The sequence below is a fragment of the Diabrotica undecimpunctata genome, chromosome 5 (genome assembly GCF_040954645.1).
Source record: "Diabrotica undecimpunctata isolate CICGRU chromosome 5, icDiaUnde3, whole genome shotgun sequence".
NCBI classification, from domain to species: Eukaryota; Metazoa; Arthropoda; class Insecta; order Coleoptera; family Chrysomelidae; genus Diabrotica; species Diabrotica undecimpunctata.
In genome coordinates, this window is record NC_092807.1 from 10,210,765 (window position 1) to 10,232,330 (window position 21,566).

General features: G+C 32.9%; 2 protein-coding genes across 2 annotated transcripts; one reads left to right on the forward strand and one right to left on the reverse strand.

The window, feature by feature from the left end:
- The first annotated feature begins 443 nt into the window (after positions 1-443).
- Positions 444-19,684, forward strand: LOC140440514 (uncharacterized). Its single transcript, XM_072530899.1, has 9 exons — positions 444-583; positions 663-780; positions 7,658-7,833; positions 10,080-10,303; positions 10,631-10,820; positions 13,030-13,231; positions 16,465-16,566; positions 16,630-16,722; positions 19,408-19,684. The coding sequence occupies exons 1-9, from the start codon at positions 576-578 to the stop codon at positions 19,591-19,593; spliced, it is 1,299 nt and encodes a 432-aa protein (XP_072387000.1). The 5' UTR covers positions 444-575; the 3' UTR covers positions 19,594-19,684.
- LOC140440513 (meiotic nuclear division protein 1 homolog) lies at positions 18,229-19,045 on the reverse strand. Its single transcript, XM_072530898.1, has one exon. It carries the CDS (start codon positions 18,929-18,931, stop codon positions 18,317-18,319), a length of 615 nt encoding a protein of 204 aa, XP_072386999.1. The 5' UTR covers positions 18,932-19,045; the 3' UTR covers positions 18,229-18,316.
- Positions 19,685-21,566: the final 1,882 nt, after the last annotated feature.

Consider the following 21,566-nt stretch of genomic DNA (forward strand, 5'->3'; position numbering starts at 1 on the left):
GTTATAAAAGTAGACAGTTATAAAAGTAAATATGAAATAAAAAGCAAATAAATGTTTGATTTATTTATAAAATAAAATATTTAATTATAAGGATAGTTGCAAGCAGGATTTGGTGGCAGGATAAAAACATATCTCCTTGAATTATTAAATCTTTATGTTGGTGGTACTGGGATCTGTCAACACTTATTTAAATAATAACAGATCCGTATCAAGCATACAGTGATCTTACACCATAAAATATTTTAATCGCATTACTGTTTTTTATTTAAATTACTATGCTTCTTTTACAAAAATCATTAACTTAGGTGTAATGGATTTAATTATACTAACAACACGAAAGTTACATGAATATTCAAAATTGTTTATATGCGTAAACAGATATATTATGCTGTACGAATAATAACATGCAATTTTGTTTTTTTTTTAATTCAAAACTTAAATAAAAAAATGAAGAAGTAATGTCACCACTGGTGTGGCATATTAATTAGAATATTGTCATTTATATATAAATTACAGTGATTAGTGATCATTATCCTAACTAATATTTTGGAAAACCTTGAATATTAACATTCAAAATGAAAAAGTAAGTTTTAAAGTGAAATGGTTATTTGCACCTTCTTTAAGTATCGACAGCTCTTAAAGAATTGTGTTAATTGTTTTAGTCAATCAGTGAATAAGAAACTTCAATACGAGGTTATTGCTACTGACCCAACGAATAATCTTCGCAGACCCATGTTCCCAAGTACTTCAACCGAAGATAATGCGACTGCTAAAACTAGGGTATGAGTTTACTTATTATTATATATAGTCACATCGTGGCTAGTAAAAATAAAATGAGTACTAAAAATAATAACAAATTGTGAAAAGTAAGAACCTACACAGAGTATTTACCCTTAAACATAGAACATCTATATAAAAATAATAATAAAATTATTCTTTGTCAATCTATCCTTAATTTATTTGATAAATAGAAAGGTTTCTTTTATCTTTTAATAAGTTCCTTCTCTGGAGCCGTTCAACCATTTTTGCAGTCTACTCTGCTAAGATCAATATACCACTCTTATTTATTTTGGGCTTTTCCTGGAAAAAGAATTCCGGCTAGGACCCACCTGTTTCTTTGATTTTAACAGCTGTAAACCAATGTTTAAAAGAGCCAATCAGGAGACTTTCTTTCATTCACGTGACCTCAATGTCATAAACAAGGAACATGGCCGATTCACTTTAATCAGTGCTTGGTTATTTATAAATTTTTAGCATTTAATAGCACATTAATCGAAATTAAAGAACTTTTAAGTTATTACAAAAAATGGATATTTCACCCGTGCCAGTAACACCAACTAAATGTCGAAAAATAATTAGAAAACCTGAAAAATGGAAATAGAATGTTAAGAAAGGTCTTAGGTAAGTGCACTATTTGTAACAGTATGGCTTAAACCTTCATTTGAATTTAAAATCTCTTGTTTTTACCCACCAATTTTTCAGGAGATCTGAAAACAATTTTCTTTCTACTTTAGATACATCGAAAAAGTACCAAAACAAGTACCAATTCAATAAATATTGCACAAGATGCATTTATATTAAATAGTATTGAAATACAGGTTAAAAAAAGACGACGTAAGCAGCAAGAATTGCAAGAAGGGAGGTCCAGGAGATCAGCGAAAACAACGACGTGCAAATATCTTATTAATCTAAGTGATAATGCGGTTGTAAACGTCTGCCTAAAGGTATTTCTGAAAATATTTCGTATTACACGGAAAAGAGTCAAAAAAGACTCACTAGAGAAGAAAATTAAACGATCTGAAGGAAGTGAGAAAGCTAATGTCAAAAAAGAATCCACAAGCTACGACCCAGGGCATTCTATAATTTACTGAAGGAAGAAAATACCAACATAATCACTTTTTTCTTCGACCTTCAGAAAAACCTGTTCTTATCAAAATGCCATACCAGCAGGCATATTACAGCAGGTATCTTTATTTACATAATCGCACTGCCGTTCAGGGATACTCAAAGACTGCACTTGGGCCTCAGAACTCATTCAGCTATTGCTGGACCGAGGACCAATACGGGAAATCTTCCAATCATGTAGCTTCTGCAATCTGGCACCGTTTATCCCAAACAGATATGTCAAAGTTAACTACTGTGAGACTTGTGTGTGACGGATGTGGCGGTCAAAATATGAAGAGGATCGTACTTGCTATGTGCTTGATATGGTTATGAAAGCGAGTTCCAGTGAATATAAAGACAATGGAGCTATTATTCCCTGTCAGAGGGCACTCATTTATCCCTCGCGATAGGATATTTGGGCTGATTGAAAGAGAAATAAAAAAACTTGACGTTGTAGCAAATCCTGCAGAATATTACAATGAAATGAAAGATATATAGTTATACCACTGTTTTGTTAGCTGACCAAGATTTTTACTTTTTCGGCTAGAAGACCGTGGCTGATAGCTTCATTAAAGCTACAAGGTAGTGGCATTTTAAACTTACCGAATATAAACGATTTTATCTGAAGCGATCCCTCAAAAAACCTGGAGACATTTTGCTGAAGGGTGATCCAAATTTCAATGTTTTAACTGGAGTGTTTCGAAGCTTAACCAAGATTAAAGAAAGGTTATCTCGTATCAATCCTACCATACTTGAAGCCAACAATATACAAAATGTGAGTCGGGAGAAGTGAAAAGACGTCAAGAATTTACTTGAAATTCATTTTGGAGACACTTGGCTCCAAAGTTTGGAATACTAGAAAGCACCTTTACAGAATATGGATCTACCAAGCATACCTAAACACGAAGACTCATTCTGTGGTCCACATAAATTTCATTAAAATAAAATTAATTTTGACAAAAATGACTTTTGATTTAACTAGACAAATTTCGAATGACTTGGAGGCAGCAAAATTTGTATCAAAGTAACCAAAGTTACAGTATTAGTATCACATTCGTCAACATTAATTTTTCTTTTTTAATTTTCTCAGTAGATCTTCTTCTTCGAAGAAGATCTACTGAGATCTTCTAAGATCTTCTTCTGAGATCTTTCTAAAAGCGCTACAACCCTTTGTGAGTCTTGGCCTGCTTAACAATGTTCTTCCATTCAGCCCTGTCGGATACTTTCCTTCGCCCCTGTCTGATGTTCATGGTTTTAAGATCCCTCTCTACGTCGTCTATCCATCTTTTATGGGGCCTTCCTCTTGTTCTGTTTCCTTGGGGCTTCCATCTCTGGATTACTTTTACAGCTCGATTATCTGACATTCTTTCTAGGTGACCAAGCCAGTATAGTCTTTGTGACTTTACAAATCTAACAATATCTGCGCTCTGCATTAGTTCATCCAGCTCGTGGTTCATTTTAATTCTCCACGAACTATCGCTGCATTGGGATGGTCCAAATATCTTCCTTAGTATTTTGCGCTCAAATATTCTCAGTTGATTTTCATCAGTGGTTGAGAGGGTCCACGTTTCACATCCATATGTGACCACTGGTCTAATTACTGTTTTGTAGATTCTCAGCTTAGACTCACGATTCAGTAACTTACTTTTCATTAAGTCTTTGTATGCATAAAAGTACTTATTACCGCTAAGAATCCGTGCTTGTATTTCTTGACTGATGTTGTTGTTGTCATTTATTATTGAGCCTAGGTAGGGAAAAGTGGAGGCATATTTGTAGGTATGGTTGTCTACCTTCAGATTCTCATGTTCATTCGATTTTGTGCACTCCATATATTTTGTTTTGCTTTCATTTATATATAGACCAAACGTAGCAGCTTCTCGTTTCAGTTCTATAACTTTTTCGCTTAATACCCTTTTGTTGCGGCTTATTATGGCAACATCATTCGCATATGCGCATATTTGAATAGATCTTGTATTAATACAGCCGGTGATATCCAGTTTTCTAACAACAGCTTCTAAAGTTAGATTAAAAAGTGTTGTTGATAAGGCATCCCCTTGTCTAACTCCATTTTCAATATCAAATTCAATTGATTTCAATATCAATTTCAATATCAAAGGCCTGCGTCATATCTCCATATATTCTCACCATAGCTTTGGAACCCATATTTCATTAAAATAAAATTAATTTTGACAAAAATGACTTCTGATTTAACCAGATAAATTTCGAATGACTTGGAGGCAGCTAAATTTGTATCAAAGTAACCAAAGTTACAGTATTAGTATCACATTCGTCAACGTTAATTTTTATTTTTTAATTTTCTCAGTAGATACCTGACAGAATATAAAAAATGTGTGTGAAACAAAATCTTCATTACATATTTACAAAAAAATTATAATAATTAGGTAACTCGTAAGCTAAATAAAACTACCCCAGAATTTTGCGGTTCCTGTAAAATTGGCCAAGGTGGAGATTGCCGACTTTGATAATAGGCGACTCATCTGTCAATTTTTTATTATTTTTTTTTTGATAATTCTTTATTATGTTTTCTCGCGTGTTTTTTTGATGTCTTTGGGAGAAATGTTTGATTAATTTATTTAATATTGATAAGTTTCAGGTTAAAACTCAGTGGCGCCCATTGTGTTTTGCAGTTGAGGTGTACTCAGTGTTTCTTGTTTTTTCTTTGTATAACTATTATATTTTATCTAATTATTATCATCTATTGTTTATCTATCTGCTTTGATCTTTATATTCTCATCATTTATATCCTTACCCACACCCAATGAAGCCTGACTTGAGCAACGTGGTTTTCGTTAAGTATTGGTAAATGAGAAGGTTCTTATTCATTTATATACTTACTAGCTGACCCGGCCACGCGTTGCTGTGGCTAAAGTTTTTGTTATATTACATTATAGTAAACAATCTAAGAGGAACAATAAGAGAACATCAGTCACGGAGTCCACTATGCTTTTTCACACAGATGGTATTTGTAAAAAAAATATGGTGATCTCCTTATTTGACTTTCTACTACTATAACCCTTTAGTACAATGAAATTATTTACGAACAAAGACGAAAATGTTGATGTTGGTATACAAATTCACTGGATTGAGATTTGAAGGGGAAGTACGTTGAACACAATTAATTAAAATGTTCTTACACTTGATATTAAGCAGAAATCAATAGGTACAAAATAAAAATTTATCAGATTTATTATTTCCATTTAATTTTATAACAAATATAAGTATATTACAGTATAATACAGTAAATAACATGTGACGCTTAAACTCATGAATGAGGTAGGCAAGGCAGACAGTCTTAAACTTTTAAACATTAATATCTATTTTTTTGAATTATAAATACTTTCAATTTAATTTAACACCAATCGGTGCACAATGTTTTTGGTTAACCTGTCTTTAGCTAACACAAATAGATTCGACGGTTTCCCAACACGTGAACACGCAACATATAGTTGCCCATGAGAAAAACATGGATTTTCCAAATCTAAACCACAAATGGACATTGTTTGACCTTGAGATTTATTTATAGACATGGCGAAAGCTAAACGAATTGGAAACTGTAGCCTTTTGAAGGATATGGTAGAATCTGATGGTATCATCGGAATACGTGGCAGCAGGACCACTTTTCCTTTAAACTTCCCAGCCAAAATGGTTACTTCAAGAATGTTTTCGGTGATCTTTGGTGGATTCAAATTACGGAGGAGAATAGTAGGGGAACCAATCTTTAATCGAAGATTATGTGGTGGCATTCCAGGGATATCTAATGAATTTAAAAATTCAATCGGAAAATTTACACTTTCATTTTCATCAACAACAGTATCGATTGATTTAAAAAAACATCAGATCACCTGGTAACAACTGTTGTATCTGGAAGTTAATTTCGTCAACATCAACGTTTTTGGCTGCCAAAATCGCCCGTTGACTAAGCCATTCATAATTCAAATAATTATTCTGTATATCCGCGAAAATACTCTGAATCAATTCATTTTTATCCTGAACAACAGTGCAAAAATTGTCTGGTAGTTTAATGCATTGCGTATTTGGTTGCAGTTCTATTTTACCGTTCCCAATATCTAGTAGTTGTTCGGAAAATATTTGTGCTGATGGATCATTTTGCAATTGTACTCGCATATTTATGGTCAATCGAAGTGTTTCAACACTTCGCCATAAGAATGATTGTTTCAAACATGCATTAATCTCATCCGCGAAAGTAGAGCGAGGTATAACCGGTAAGGTCTGCCGGAAGTCACCAGACAAAAGTAAGATAGCACCACCGAAAAGTTTATTATTGCTGTTTAAATCTTGCATAGTTCTGTTTAATGCTTCAAGTGAATATTTGTGTGCCATTGTGCACTCATCCCAAATTATTATAGAACTCTTCCGCAACACTGCAGCTATTCCACTATTCTTTTTGATGTTACACATTGCATCTGGTTTATTACGAACGTCCAATGGCAGCTTGAATGTTGAATGTGCTGTTCGCCCACCATCCAGTAAAGTAGCCGCAATGCCTGACGATGCTACTGCTAATGCGATTTTTTGTTGTCGTTGAAGTGAAATAATTTGAAGTTTAAATTTAAATTTAAATTTAATCGTTTAAATATGAGAAAAGAAAAATTGAAAATCATTCTAATTAACTTTTATAATTATGTGATAATACTGACATGTACATATTTAAATTATAGATTTTAAATAATAATTTCAATAAGAATTGAAATACTAATTTAATCGTTTAAATATAAGAAAAAAAAAAATCTGAAAAACTTGTTATCATAGCACATTGAAATAATAAGTGCTAAATATTTTTTAATAGAGGTTAAATAAAAACAATAAAAAAAATATTTGTACAACTATTGAAAAAGTGTAGGAAATTGTGTATCATTTTTGCATTGACATTTTAATTAAATTTTATAATTATGTGATAATACTTACATACATATATTCAAATTAAATTATAAAGTTTTGATCAATGAAGCACAAATAAGTAAAAAACAGGATTAATTTCACTGTATTATCTTCATTATAATATGAATTCAATTTACACTTCAGTCTAAGTAACACGTGGCCGGCTATGCTAACACCAAAAATTTAAAAAGTGGAAATAATTGAATTATACAGTATTTCGTTCACTACAAAATAAATTTAATTAAATTTATAGCGTCAACAACACGTGGTAATTATGCTATTAAAATGTATCTTATATGACACGTTCGTAGATTTACCATAGCAGCGCCATCTTATTGATTACTTACTCAACCCAGTCGAAAGGTATCGACATCTGTTAGAATCATTTGGAGTTAACAGATAATTGTGACTGTCAAATAATAACAGACAAATAATTAGCAATAAATTAAAATTGCGACTATAATTTGAGATTTAAACTATCCTATCTCTCAAGTTGGATCGAACTGCACATGGTGTGCGAATTTTATTATAATCGGTTAATTGGTTTAGGAGTCCATTGAAGACAAACATTGTGACACGAGATTTATATATATATTAAGATGTCAGCTTTTTTGCCACAGTTTCAATTCTAATTATGTATTAACCATCAATTACTTTATCGCTATAATTGATGCCTGTTCATTCATTTATGAGGCAAATAGGCCGTACCATTTCGATATTTTTGTTTCAATATTGTCTTACGTCCGATTTATCATTTACTCTTTCTAATCAATGTTGGTCTTGAAAAGTTTAATAATTAAAAAAATTGTTTTTAATTAAAAAACATGTTTCGAAATTAAATATATCCTTTTAGATAAAAGACAAAGAAAAAGAAGAAAGAAAGGTGCTTGGCATTGATAGTGCGGGTAATTTTAGCACAGATGAAACCGATGAAGTCCTTGGAGATAGCGAAGAAAAGTTCGTTAGAAAGTCGAAGAAACTAATAGATTCCAGAAATGTTGACGGAAGGATGACTGTCGTATCCCAAGTGTAAGTTTAACTGTAAAGCTAGATGTTTCGAAAGATTTCCGCGGTTAGTACAATTAAACCTAGAGCTAAGATTAATACTATTACAAGAACTAATATTAAACTCAACAGTCTTCCGGGTTGAATCGCATCGATTATCATTGCGCCGAGCTTTCGACATCCTTTTGGTGTCTTCTTCAGGGCTTAAAAGGTCTCAGTCTCCCGACTCCCCAGACATTACTACACTAATAACTAGCCAATGTATTACTGCTACTGCGAACAGAGGACGGTTCATTTATACCGTCGATGGTGACGTGGTTTGGGTAGAGGTTGGCATAGGGGTTAGCGTTAGGGATTGGCGAATGGAGCAGACGATATTTTCATTATGAGAGGTCTCCAGTTCGAAGGTAACCGTATGCCGTCATCTCTTTTATTAGATTACATTACATTACAACTTGGCCTTTTTTCAATTTCTATGGCTTCTAGGATCATTCTTGGTTTATAAAAGAGGATGAGGGCTATGGTTCTGGAGTTTTAAAATGAATTTTGTGACCTTTATGAAGATGATGTTGACCTAGAGCTGAAATTAAATCGGAATTGCGAACAGAAACGAAATGTTCATAAATCCTATTTTGGATTCTACGATTTGTTTGGCCTATATAAGATCGGGGGCAGTCTGCACAAGGAATTTCATAAACTCCGTATTGTCTATTTGAAATTTTGTCTTTTATTGATCGGACAATAGATGCAAGTTTTTGTTGGGGGGTAAATATTGTCTTTATTTCTATTGATTTAAGAATTTTGTCGATTTTGTAAGTGACACCTTTGATGTAAAGAAGAAAAGCTTTCGAATGATGAGGGTGTTCAATTTTTTCACATGCGAAAAATTATGTAATTTTTTCGCTGTATTATTAACTATCCTTCTACCACAATTTTACAATCATTACCTTAGTCCAACCCTTGATAACCCTTCCTATTCCAGTTCAACCTCCCTTCCTTTAGAAATACAGACAGTTTTAAAATAGCAAACAAGAAAGTACCTCTCTTGCCTGTTGTCTATCGATGAGAACGGACGCTCTCTCTCACCTGTTGACTGTCGTTTGGTGACAGGGGTATTTTCTCTACTGTTGTCTGCCGCTAACTAATTATATTTCTCCTGCTTTTAGTTACGCGAAAAATACCGCAAATACTGTTTTAAATCGTGTACAGACGCAAAATGTGCTCTATCTCGTGATCTCAGTGTTAGTACCGCGAAACACGTGTTCAGAAACCGGTACCCGGACAGATTCCGCGTATGAAAAACAACCGCGAGTGTAAGCCTGTCAATACCGCGAGTGTGTGGAGCAAAAAAATTGGTAAGACTTTGTATAAACTTAATTTGCTATAATCTGTATAACCTTTTACCACATATCCTAATGTATTTGAACCAGCCTTATGTAATACAGTCCTCCTTAACTGAAATTATATTTATAATTTCACATATCTACACCCTTTTTGTACAGAGGGTCTGAGTCTTTTTTGTCTAATTTTCACGGTAATATTTGAGGTGTTTTGTTCTTCTTACGAGAAATTAGATATTGTTTTATGTCAACAGAAAGAGAGGTTTTATTGATAATGGCTTTTGTTGTTTTTTTAGTTTAATATATATTATAACCAGACCAGGCAAATATGCACAGAACATATTTTTGTATTTTATGTAACTAGTAAACTTTTGGTTTACTAGTTGTTTACTACAATCCATTTAAATATTCTTAATATTTGACAATAGATTAAAATCCTTTTAATATCAAAGAGAAATAGCGCTTATTCATAGTTAAATGGAAATAAATGGTGCTGTTACATCTTCTTGGTATTTCACACTACAACAATAACAATATACCTAATCCCTTTAATGACTTTATGAGATGGGGAAATAGAAATCTGTTGTTTGAAATTTTAGAAGGTATAGATAATATTCGGCATTTTAGAAACATTAGAAAATAGACGGACAAGGATTAGTTGTGTTTGTAGTTCGTGTTTGCACAATTGTATTTTAAAATTCGTCAAAAATGCCTAAAACTGACTGTGCTCTTCATTTAATTAAGCCATACAAGGAGCTAAAAAGTTAATTTTATTTATTTGAGTATAAATTACAGAATACCGTGTCCTATATTAAACATCAGGCCTCCATTTGAACGCCGATTTTAATATTAGGTACACCACATCACTGACCATTTTCTTAGGGTAGTAACCTAATCAACTTTTTGAATATTATCAACTTCTTCTTTTAGTGAAGGCCCAAGGGAAGCATTATGTTGCAAATATAACGAGGAGTATGATTATATAGCCGTTGGTTATACAGATGGCGTCATCAGGATATATCAAGCTCTTACCGGAAAACACGTGTTTACTTTAGAAGACGACGATGTTAAGAACGTTAGAGCCCCTTGTACTTGCATCAAGCACAGACCGGTTTCAAAGGTCTATCCGATTACGAATTGTTATACAGGAACATGTAAGTACTATGTCATGCATTAGAAATTAAAATTAAAGCATGATGTCAATGTTTCCCATAAAAGATTTCACTTTAAGGAAATATACTGAACCCTACTCAATACGAGGACTACATATGTGTCCTAGAAAAGATTCCAGTCAACTGACATGATGGATCAGGAAGTGTAATTTATTTGAATTGACTAGGTCTTCAAGACAAGTTATAGTTTATTTTTAGTCAATAATCAAAGTTCAGCGCGCTAGGGACGTTGTCAATTTAAATCAATTCATAATAATTTTTGTAAAATCATAATTTCAAAACTCGTATCAAACATACCTACCATTTCAGATGCTAACGGTTGCGTAAAATGCTGGAGCTATCATTTAAATCAATGTCTCTATACAATAAAAGAAAAACGGCAAACCTTCGGACTGAGCTATCATCCAAGATTCCCAAAATTTGTCACGTACGGCGATGATCTTAGAGTTCATTTTTACGACGAAGAGACCAGAACTCAAGAAAGAATTTTGGTTCCAAGGTAATTTCTTATTTTTGATTTAAAATAATACTCTATTCACTCTTTTCTCAGTCTTTTCTCAGTCAATCACATCCTTCTTCAATTTTTGAGCAAAGTATTTTTGTTCTTTTTGTAGACACCTTGGTCCATAGGCTGAATAAAATAACAGTCATGTTTGGGAGCAAAGATTTGGCCATCAACAGACTTAACACATTTGTTTGAAGATGTGAATGAACGTTGTCAATCAACAACTCAGCTTTTTATGGCAAATTGTTTATTTTTAAATGTTTTTCAACTTATAATACAAATTTAGCTTCAAACTACTCTTTAAATATTATTTTATCTATCTACCCTTTCTTTGGGTGAAGTAGTTAACAGGTAGTTTTTCTGCTCTAGTAATCTTAAAATACTTTTTTGCCTTTCCAATTACCGTCAACTTCAATTTATAAAACGGATCACAACGAACAGTCTTGATCCGTTCTTTGCTGGATTTATGTCTCCCTTTACCTTTACTTACACAAGCTAGTGTCCGAGTTGGAAGACATTTCCAGAGGAGTCCGGATTCGTCTGCGTTATAAATGTGTTCGTAGCTCAGATCATTTGAAAAAAGGAGTAGATAGGTAGCCACTTCAGCGCAATTTGACCTTTGACCCCCTGATGTCACGTTTTCTCTTTAAGTTCTTTATCGTATTGAAATAATACTAGATTCTAGTCAACATTCTAACAGTCTGTGATCAGGTCTTGCTTATAGTTACAATAGATAAGGCAGGACCCATTTGTGAGCCCTTCAGACACTTAGACCTCCCAAAGCGGGTCAATTGTCTCACCACTATCATACGGTCTAGGCCCATAAGGACCTAATCTTCGGTGTCCCCCCCATATCTGCTATTATCAGCAAAGGCTCCAAATCAACTCCATCCTAAAGGCCAAACTCAGGATCTGCCACCTCTAATAGTGCCAGGCACTTTCAGAAGACATATTTAGGAGATTATTTAGGAGGTTTTCTCCTCCTCATCACAAAGACGGTATCGTGGGCCATCCGCCAATCCAATCACACGAAGGTGTCACCTGAGTCTACAGCGATCACCAGAGCGCATCTTCTACGGTCTAGAAGGAGAAGTTTGGCTGTAATTACTGACTGTTAGGTCGAGAACTCCTTTGAACATGTCTAGAACAGGCTTGAATAGGTCTTGAATAGTTTTTAACAGGTCTAAAACAGATCTTCTTGTTCAAAGCTGTTGACGACCTGTTCTAGACCTATTAAATACTTGATCAGAGGCTGTTAGAATTGTGACTAGAATCTAGTATCATGTCAATATGAATAAGAATTTAAAGAGAAAAAGTGACATCAGGGGATCAAAGTGTGCTGAAGTGTCTACCTATCCACTGAAAGAAACTCTTCTAACTCACTTTTAAATTCCGCAGCACCCTGTTGGTCGCCATTGACCTTCTCTCCATGAAGTCTTACCTCTTTCATCGCATGGCGTTGCTTAAATTATGCATCAAAATCTCCTTCTAACCCAAATGCGTCAGAAAACTATTTTGCTTTTGAAGCAATTATTGGATCTGAAATGGACCCATGTTACGAACTTAAATTATTCATTCTAACAACGCCGTCTCTAATTCCACGAAAGAAGAGGTTTTCATTGTTCTTCTTTTCTTCGTGACAGAAGAGCTTTTTTACATTTTATTTTTACATTTTAGGATTTTAGAAAAACCATGGTCGTGACAACGTTTCGGTAAGGTCTTACTTGCAATTCTTTAGTCAGATTTGTTTGGCTTCTTGTCGATACTTGAAAAGCACTGCTGAAATAGCTGCTGCTGGATTGTCTGTTTTAGCTGGGTTGTTTTCTCTGGTGTAAGACTCTTTTGTCTAAACGGGGCGTAGAATTACAGTATTAATTTTGATAGGATAGTTTCTTTTTCGTCTTTTATGTATTTCCGTCAATTTTATATGTAACTTTTGTTAATATAATACAATTTATTTATTACTTAACGGTACAGTATTTCAGACTGATCTAAAATCTAAATTGTTCCCTATATATAGTATACGCCAATTCTTCTACTACTAGTTTACTTGGAATCTCGTCAACCATTAAATTCTCTATAGTGGGTCATTAAACGCCCACCAGCGGTTTAGTATCTCGACTTTCTTTTTCGCTTTTAACGTTTTCTTGAAAACTTTTAACTTTTATTTTATTATTTAACCAAATATCTCAAAGTTCTACAGCGAATTTCCAGATAAGCACGACGGCCACATGTCGAGGATTTTTGCCGCTTGTTTCCATCCCAAGAATAACTACGAATTAATCACAGGCGGATGGGACAACGTTGTCCAATTTTGGGATCTCAGACAACCTTACGCCATAAGACACATATCCAATGTTCACATTTGCGGCGAAGGATTGGACATCAACCAGAAGGGTACAGAGGTAACTGATATAAAGATAAGTACTAAACAAAACAAAAAATTCTACTCGTTTAGTAGGTTCATAATATGATCGTAGATGCTGGTACGGATAGATGTATTCGATCTGAATATATTGTAGCTAATAAAGCACATGTTCTAGTATATTAAAACTAAATTTACGTAATTTTCATTGTTTAATCACAGTTTTAATTCTGAACGAGCTATTTCTAACACTTTGTAAAAATGACAATAACCTCAAATAATGACATCTTCATAGATGGACTGCTAAAATAAAACAATAACTATTTTACCTTTAACATTAAACCACCATTACCTGCAAAGGCATTCAATTTAGCTATAGGGAACACTAATTCGGTTGAGTTTACCGAAAGTACAAGCTGAATATAGCCGCAAATGTCAAAAATCTTTCGGTTTGGCAGTGTTGGCATGTTTTTATAATGCATATGTTGTATGCTTCAAATATAAAGAGATAAAGCTTTTAAAAAGTACATTTTGATTATGAATTCTGCAATTTTTATTTTATATGAAGCAATAACGAGTAAATATTGGTCTCTTTCAAGATTAATTTGCAAACATCTGTTGTAATCTGGCAACTGCTGATTTGACGATTGCCAAATCTATCCCCTAATCTATCAAAGGGTAATTGCGAAAAAAAAATTTCTAATAATTAACTGCAATTAATCTACAAAAAAACAAATATTTACTCATTGTTTTTTTATATAAATCAAAAATTGCAGCATTCATAACATAATATAAACAAAATGTACTTTTCTAAAGCTTTATCTTTTTATATTTGAAGCATACAGCATCTACATTATAAAAACATGCCAACACTGCTATACCGAAATTTTTTGTTCCATGTTTGACATTTGCGGCTATATTCAACTTTTACTTTCTGTAAACTCAGCCCACTAATTCTAGTTAAAAGACAATTCATTTCTTTTTTCATTAAAATTACAAAATACAGGGTATTCATTTAAAATGATAGACTTACTGTGGTTTGAAGTTTAAATAAAGAGCGTGTCATTTGTGAACACCCTAATATTAGATATTCGATTTCTATGTATTACGTTTGTAAATTGATGAGATATTAAAATTATTGAAAAAAAAAGAATACCTCAAAAATATGAAGTTGTGACGGTCATCATTAACGAGATAGCAACCAGAATATAGCTACAAATGTCAACCATGGAACAAAACATTTCGGTTTGGCAGTGTTTACCTGTTTTTATAATGTATAATGTTGTATGCTTTAAATATAAAGTAAGAAAGCTTTCAAAAAGTACATTTTGAATACATTATTTTATAAATTCTGCAATTTTTTTAATTTATAATAAAACAAGAACGAGTAAATATGGTATTAAAATTAACATTTGGTGGACATATATGTTACAATCTGACAAGTGGTGGTTTGAGGATTGCCAAATCTATCCCCTATTATATCAAAGGACAATTGGCAAAAAAAGTTTCGAGTTTCAGTTAATCTCGAAAGAAACAAATATTTACTTGTTTACTCTTTAAAAGCTTTCTCTCTTTATATTTAAAGCATACAACATATACATTACAAAAACATGTCAACAGGAAGTATTTTGTTTCATGATTGACATTTGCGGCTATATTCTGGTTGCCTTATCGTTAACGATGCCTATTTTGACCATAGACGTAGCATAGAGAGATAACATAGCTGATTAGACAAATTTATATAATAATTCCCGCTTTAAAATAATTTCATATAAATACAATTATTATTTTTAAACATATTATTTAGTTTATATAATGCTTAAATTAACTATCAAATGATATTCATTTATATTTTATTACATATTAGTATTTGGTCTGAATTTGACAGGTTTGTCATAAGTAAACAATGAAGGTATGGTTCTATGCTTTGTTAATACGTTAACAGATAGCGCCTACTGTTCCACTTTTTTAATATAACTTGTTATTTTTTAACACCTTATTTAGTTTATATAATAATTGAATCGCTGTATGCAGAAACAACACATGTCCAGAAAATGAATGTTTCAGGATATGTAAAAAAACATTATATTGTAAACGAAAATAGAAGTTCGGTAAATTTGATGGTTAAACAATGGCAATTAAAGCTATTTTTAACACCACACAATAATGGTTTTAGTTTATAAATAAAAGTTGTAGTTTCTGTTATACATTTTTTTAGTGGACATATGAGCTTTCTGCATAGCATTTGATAAAATTAATAGATAAATTTGACTCATATAAATTTTATTCATAAACCATACAAAAAACTCTCAACAGTTAATTATTAGCAGTAGTAGGTCAAAGAAGTATTAAATTATAAAATTCTTTGTATTGTTCTTCAACAAATACGGAACATTTTTTGATGTCCTCCATTTTTTTCAATTTGATGGGCACTTTTCCTAATGGATAGGCAGGTTTCGACGGTAAAATGATACCAATTTTTCCAGGTTGTTGTACTTGAAATGTATGTTTGAAGGCGCCATCTATAAACTTGGAAGCAGTAACAATCCCCCTTTTTCCACTCTCGTAAATAAACTGAAAATTTGCTAATATTGTAGTGTACTTTTTTTGCATTGCGTGCTGTTCTTCTGGAAGCAGTTTCTTCTGATATGCAGTTTTTCTTATATAAAGTAGACCACCAATTTTTAAAATTAATCAGATCTTCTGTTTTTACTTCTTTTACAGAAAAATTTCTTGGTTTACTGCTAGTTATAATCATTTCGGTTATTTGATGAACCCTAAAAATTTTATCGAATTTTCTCATGTTTCTCTCTACAGTTGCAAAATCCATATCACAGGGGAGAAAGAATGTCCTCTAACTGGAAAATAGTGAATAATTTTCGAAAATCTAGCACTGTCCGTTAGAGAAAGGAGCATGCGAATAAGTGTGTGATTTTCATTTTGTCCCCAGCAGTTGTCACTGTATAAATGAAGTTCGTTTATATTGTCTCAAATTTCGTTTAGGTAAACCAAAAGAAACGAACAAATTTCATTTAGCATTGTCAACTTAGGCATCCGTTTCCATTTTACACTATTTTTAATAACAAATCACTTCAAACAAGAACTCAAACCACACTACGTGTAAGGACTACTTACGTAGATTATGATTGAATTTTTCGTAGAAATAACCGATTGCACAGCTTTTGAAGCTCACGCACATCTAATCTCTTACTCAGCAGAAACCACACATGCGCTAGTCTACACTACCTACTGCACCACTTTTTTTTTTTCTAGATACTGACTTGCAGTTTTCAATCAGTGGACCCGTTACAGATTTGGGACTATGCCTCTGGAAAGAGAATCGCCACTTTAGAACCAGATATTTTTACGGCAAAAGTAAGACCTTAGTAAAGTAAGTGTAATCAGTTATTTCAATGTTTAACATGTCTATTCCTATAGTTGTATTGTGGAAAGTACGTGTCCAAGGATTTCATTGCCATGGGTGGTGCAGATCCCCATCTTCTCAGAATTGTTGATCTCCAAACCACAGGAGTAAGTATTGAAAAAGATATATACAATTTTTTTTAATCTCGTTAATTTTGAGAATTACATTGAATATCTTAATTATAAATGTCTGTAGTGATATAATAATGGTAAATATGTCCAGACATTTGATAAACTATTTTTTTATATTACTATAAAGAAATTTCAGAAGGAAAAAAACATTACATGGCTGATGAGACACTTATTGTAGAAGAAAGAATTGTTGCAACAAATTCAACAAAGAAAAATACACGCTGTTCTTTAATATTGATCAATAGACTGATATCTAGAATATCATGAAAAAGAGCTGAAATTGATTCCCATTCAAATAAAACAGGAAAGATTGTTTTCACGTTCAGAGAACCTGTAAATAGTTGTTCCGAAGATTCCTTTTAGGATGAAATACGTATAAGCGAATATACAGACGCACTGTACGTGAAATCAAATCTTAACTGTCTTTCCTTTTATTTCGGTACACTCTTTATGAGTACTAGAAACCAATTCGCAAAGGATTTTTGCTTAGTTGAGGAGATATGTTGTGGAATGCAATTTTAGATTTCCCAAGTCTATAATTACATCTTAATCAACATCTGTTTTGCCTTGCAATTCTTAGAAGTCACAGATTAAAGCAAAAATCTGAATTTGGTTTCGACAATTAGAAATCTTCAGATTTCGAGTTTTGTGATTTATTATCAGATGTTGCTGTTGCTTCCATACCGAAGCCATTTTACTGTTGCTTCCTTTAGGACAGGAAAAATTGTTTTCAGGTTAAGAGCATGTGTAAATAGTCGTTCCGAAGATTCCTTTTAGGATGAAATACATATAAACGAATATATAGAGGTACTATACGTGAAATCAAATCTTAACTGTCTTTCCTAAACCATTTAAGTAAAGTAAGGACACGAGAACAATAGTGAGGAACTGTGGAATAACAGCTGAAACACTTAAATACATGAGAAAAGCAGGAAATGGAGTAATACTTAGGATGTGCAATAGAATCTGGAACATGGGAAAATAGCAAATGACTGATACATCCCACTTTTATTCACATAAACAAAAAATAATCATCAACAGCTTGCAGCAATTATCATACAGTATACAAATGCAAGCAAAATTCTCCTCCATCATCAGTGACAGACTAAAATTGACACTCTTGTAAAATATTCCCCAAGAACAGCATAGATTTGTCTCAAAAAGAAGCTCAGGACAATACATTGTTAATCCACACAAACTGTTGATCTTGTGTTTTCTGCCAAGTTTACTTGTTTTGGAATTTGTGAGAGAAAAATATGTTGTTTATTCTTAAAATATTGTGAGGACAAAATACAATGATGTGTTCTTACTTACAATTATTGTGTATGCATGTTGATTTGAACATTAAAAAAATTCTGCAAAATAGATCCCCCCAAATACCTGAATCATGTCAAGAAGCTTTTTTGCACATTCTTCCAATATCTCACAACTGATCACACCTCTTCACTAAACTGATTTAGAATAAAATAAAAAAGCTTACTGTACTTTAATTATTTAATTTATAAAAATATAAATGTTCCTTGGGAGTTTCTTTAGCTACAAAAATATAAAAGTTTCTTATATACATTTCTTATTCAACATAATCAAAATCTTCTGGAAGTCCAAATTGTTTATTTAGTACACTGTCCTCCAGCATAAACTTCTTTTTACACCACGATTTAATTGCAAATATGTTATCAGTCCACCTTTCGGCGGCATTTTTTAGTTCAGTTGTTTTCTTGACAATCACTTCCAACTTTTCAGGGTCATTTTCTTCATGATCCTTCAAATCTTTTTGTAAACTTCTAAGCTCTAATTCTTTATCATTTATTTCTTCCAGCACCTGTTTGCACTTTTCTTCATCATCTTCTGCTCCTTTTGACGCTTCTAGTGTTTCATCAACCACTTTGAGTTTCTTAGTGACTTCTTCATACTTTTGTTTCAGATCCTCTAGCTGTTTTTTTCGGGCAGTTACACCCTTACTTGGAAATGCCCAAAAATAGACCGACGTGCCTATTTTATCTGTGTCAACTAGTCCATCTTCCACTAATTGTTGTACAACGTCTTTAACAGAATTGGCTACTATACCTTTAGCTTTGGGTGCTAGTTTTTCTAATTCTTTGAGTTGAAAACATTCACCTTTTTCATAAAATAGTTGCAACATGCGATTTCGCTTTTCTTCGGCGCTCACTCCTTTCTTTGACATATTCAAATTTGTTTTACATTTAAATATTCGAATTTTCTTTTTGTATTTTGAGATAAGTCAAAACAAAAATATAACCTAACTTTTTTGTCATGTCAACATGATGTCAACCTGGAGCACGGTGCGTAGACTTACTACGGTTGCCTCTTCCGCCTAACCAATGAACATTAAGCCCAAAACTGTACTCTCGTGACGTAATTCTTCCCCTTCAACCAATCAACACTGCAATCGACCTGCCCTCTACATTCAGTTTCAATCGCGAATAAATGGGTTTTGTACTCTTGTGTACTCTGGTGACGTAACTCAAGCATCCCCACCCAAGTCGGAAGAGGCAACCGTAGTAAGTCTACGAACCGTGAACATGGAGGTAGCTTTTTGAATTATTTTTACCAGTGCCGTTCTTCGCGATGACTTACTAGGGACGAGAATATCTTTTGGATGAAAATAAATTTTATTTAATAATACATTTGTTTTTCCAGACAGCTGCAAGTGTAAACTTTCTCCCAGGAGCTGTATATAGCCTTGATATAGGCCCTCCAAAGAAAAAAGTTCAGGAGAAAGATCGAAAAGAACCAGAAAGCTCAAGAGTTAAAAGCGACATATCTACAGTACCAAAACTTTGCTTCACTTCTACTAAGGGGTTGTATCAAGTCGACTTTTATTAGATTCCAACAACTACGAGTATGGGTTTATAAAGTGTATTCGTTCTTTTATACGCAAATAAATTAGTTGTATAATAAATGTTTTTAGAAAATCTTAATATATTCATCGATCTTTAGTACAGTGGCTCACAGCTTAAATGATAAAAAAGTCATCTAAAATAGCATAAGCTATTTTGTGGGTTTCAAATATACCATACCTACTTAAATAACAATACATATAAGTAAGGATTGAATAATACATAGGAGTACCTAATACATTATACCAGTAAGGATGGAAGAATATTTTGAGACAGACCAGGGCTCACGAAGGGTTGTAGCGCGAACTGATGATAATTCTGATTATGTAGTCGATAATTGATTTTTAACTTAAGTTGGCGTTTCCTGCAACCCCACCACAGTTTTGAAATCACCTGCTTGTTTAAAATTGTTTCAAAATATTTTTATTCTATTGTTTTAAAATATTTCTATTCTATGTACCTATATGTAAATTCTTAGTCCTAAGTTTTAATTTGCCTAGCCGGCAACCCTGTCAGCCCTAGGCAAAGTCATTACAATTTTATAAGGGTAGTATAGTATGTTTCCATATGTTGCCATAAGAGCACAAAATAAAGAACGTGTGAAGAGATTTCATTTTATAAGTTATTTCTTCACCCTATCGACCAACTATTTACCACCACGATTAACCAGCGACCAGTCAATTTAATTCAACAATTTAAACATACAATTTTTTGGTCATTCGTAGCCGAATTCGGTGGTAAATCGTAACAATTTCAATTTTTAAATCATCAATTTGTTAAAAGTAAAGCAAAAGTTTCTATTAGTGCATCTGTGCCTTTCAACCCATCAGAGAACGGGACAGCGAGTCAAAAGAACGTTGACAAACACGAAGCGGTGTTCCTGTGGCCAATTTGCTGAGCGCTTGCAGACGCGCATCCCTGAAAAGCTGTAAGTCTGTTCCACTTATATACCATCTTAAGATAAATCCTACCCTTAACCTTTATCGCAGTGCTATTTATAGATTCTGGTATTTCAGACTTTTTTGATCTTTTTGAATTTGCATGGTATTATAACTTGTCAGATTTAGAGATATTTACGAACATTTCAATTAAAAAAATAAATAATGTCGAGCTCAGATATTGCACAATTAATAAGAAATAGAGGTTCTCTTAAACGTAAATTAACTTCATTAACAAATTTTGTAAATAAAATAATTGATGGTTCACTTAAACCGACATTAGGCGATGTAAATATGCGATACAAAAATAATCTTGATTTATTAAGTCAATTTGAAATTATTCAGCAATCTATCGAGGAGAAATGTTCGGACGATCAATTAGAAATTCATTTTAATGAACGTGATCCATTTGAAAATCATTTTTATACAGCAATTTCATATTTAGAGGAATACATAAACAATTCTTTTCCGGTAATAAATGTCACACCTCAAAATGTAATTAATCACGATCCACTTCAAAATTTTCTTTTGCCGAATATCAAGCTTCCTACATTTAATGGTGAATATGAGCAGTGGCTCGAATTCAAAACCAATTTTATAAACACTATCGATTCAAATTCATCATTAAGTGCAGGTCAAAAGTTTAATTTTTTAAAGGCTGCGTTGGAAGGTTATGCCAAACGAACAATAGAAGGTTCTACTGATTCCCAAGACTACCATGCTGCATGGAATATGCTTTGCAACAAATTCGATCGAAAAAAGTTTCTAGTCGACACCCACTTAAAATCTATTTTCAATTTAAATTCGATACATAAAGGCACGTTCATGCAATTCAGAGGGTTAATCGATGAAGTTTCAAAGCATTTATCATATTTAGAAGGAATGAAGCTCACTAAAGAGTCTCTATGGGATATGACAATTATTCATGTTGTATACAATAAATTAGACAAAGTAACTCAAAATAAGTGGAAAGAATACCACACTTCTGTCGAATTGCCTCATTTAAATGAATTTCTTGAAT

Bases quoted from the DNA above. Each gene is read 5' to 3' on its own strand.
- LOC140440514 (XM_072530899.1), top strand. The intron at 781-7,657 runs GTATGAGTTTAC...ATATCCTTTTAG, and splicing joins ATGCGACTGCTAAAACTAGG to ATAAAAGACAAAGAAAAAGA. The intron at 16,567-16,629 runs GTAAGACCTTAG...CTATTCCTATAG, and splicing joins CAGATATTTTTACGGCAAAA to TTGTATTGTGGAAAGTACGT.
- LOC140440513 (XM_072530898.1), bottom strand. From the start codon at position 18,931: ATGTCAAAGAAAGGAGTGAGCGCCGAAGAAAAGCGAAATCGCATGTTG.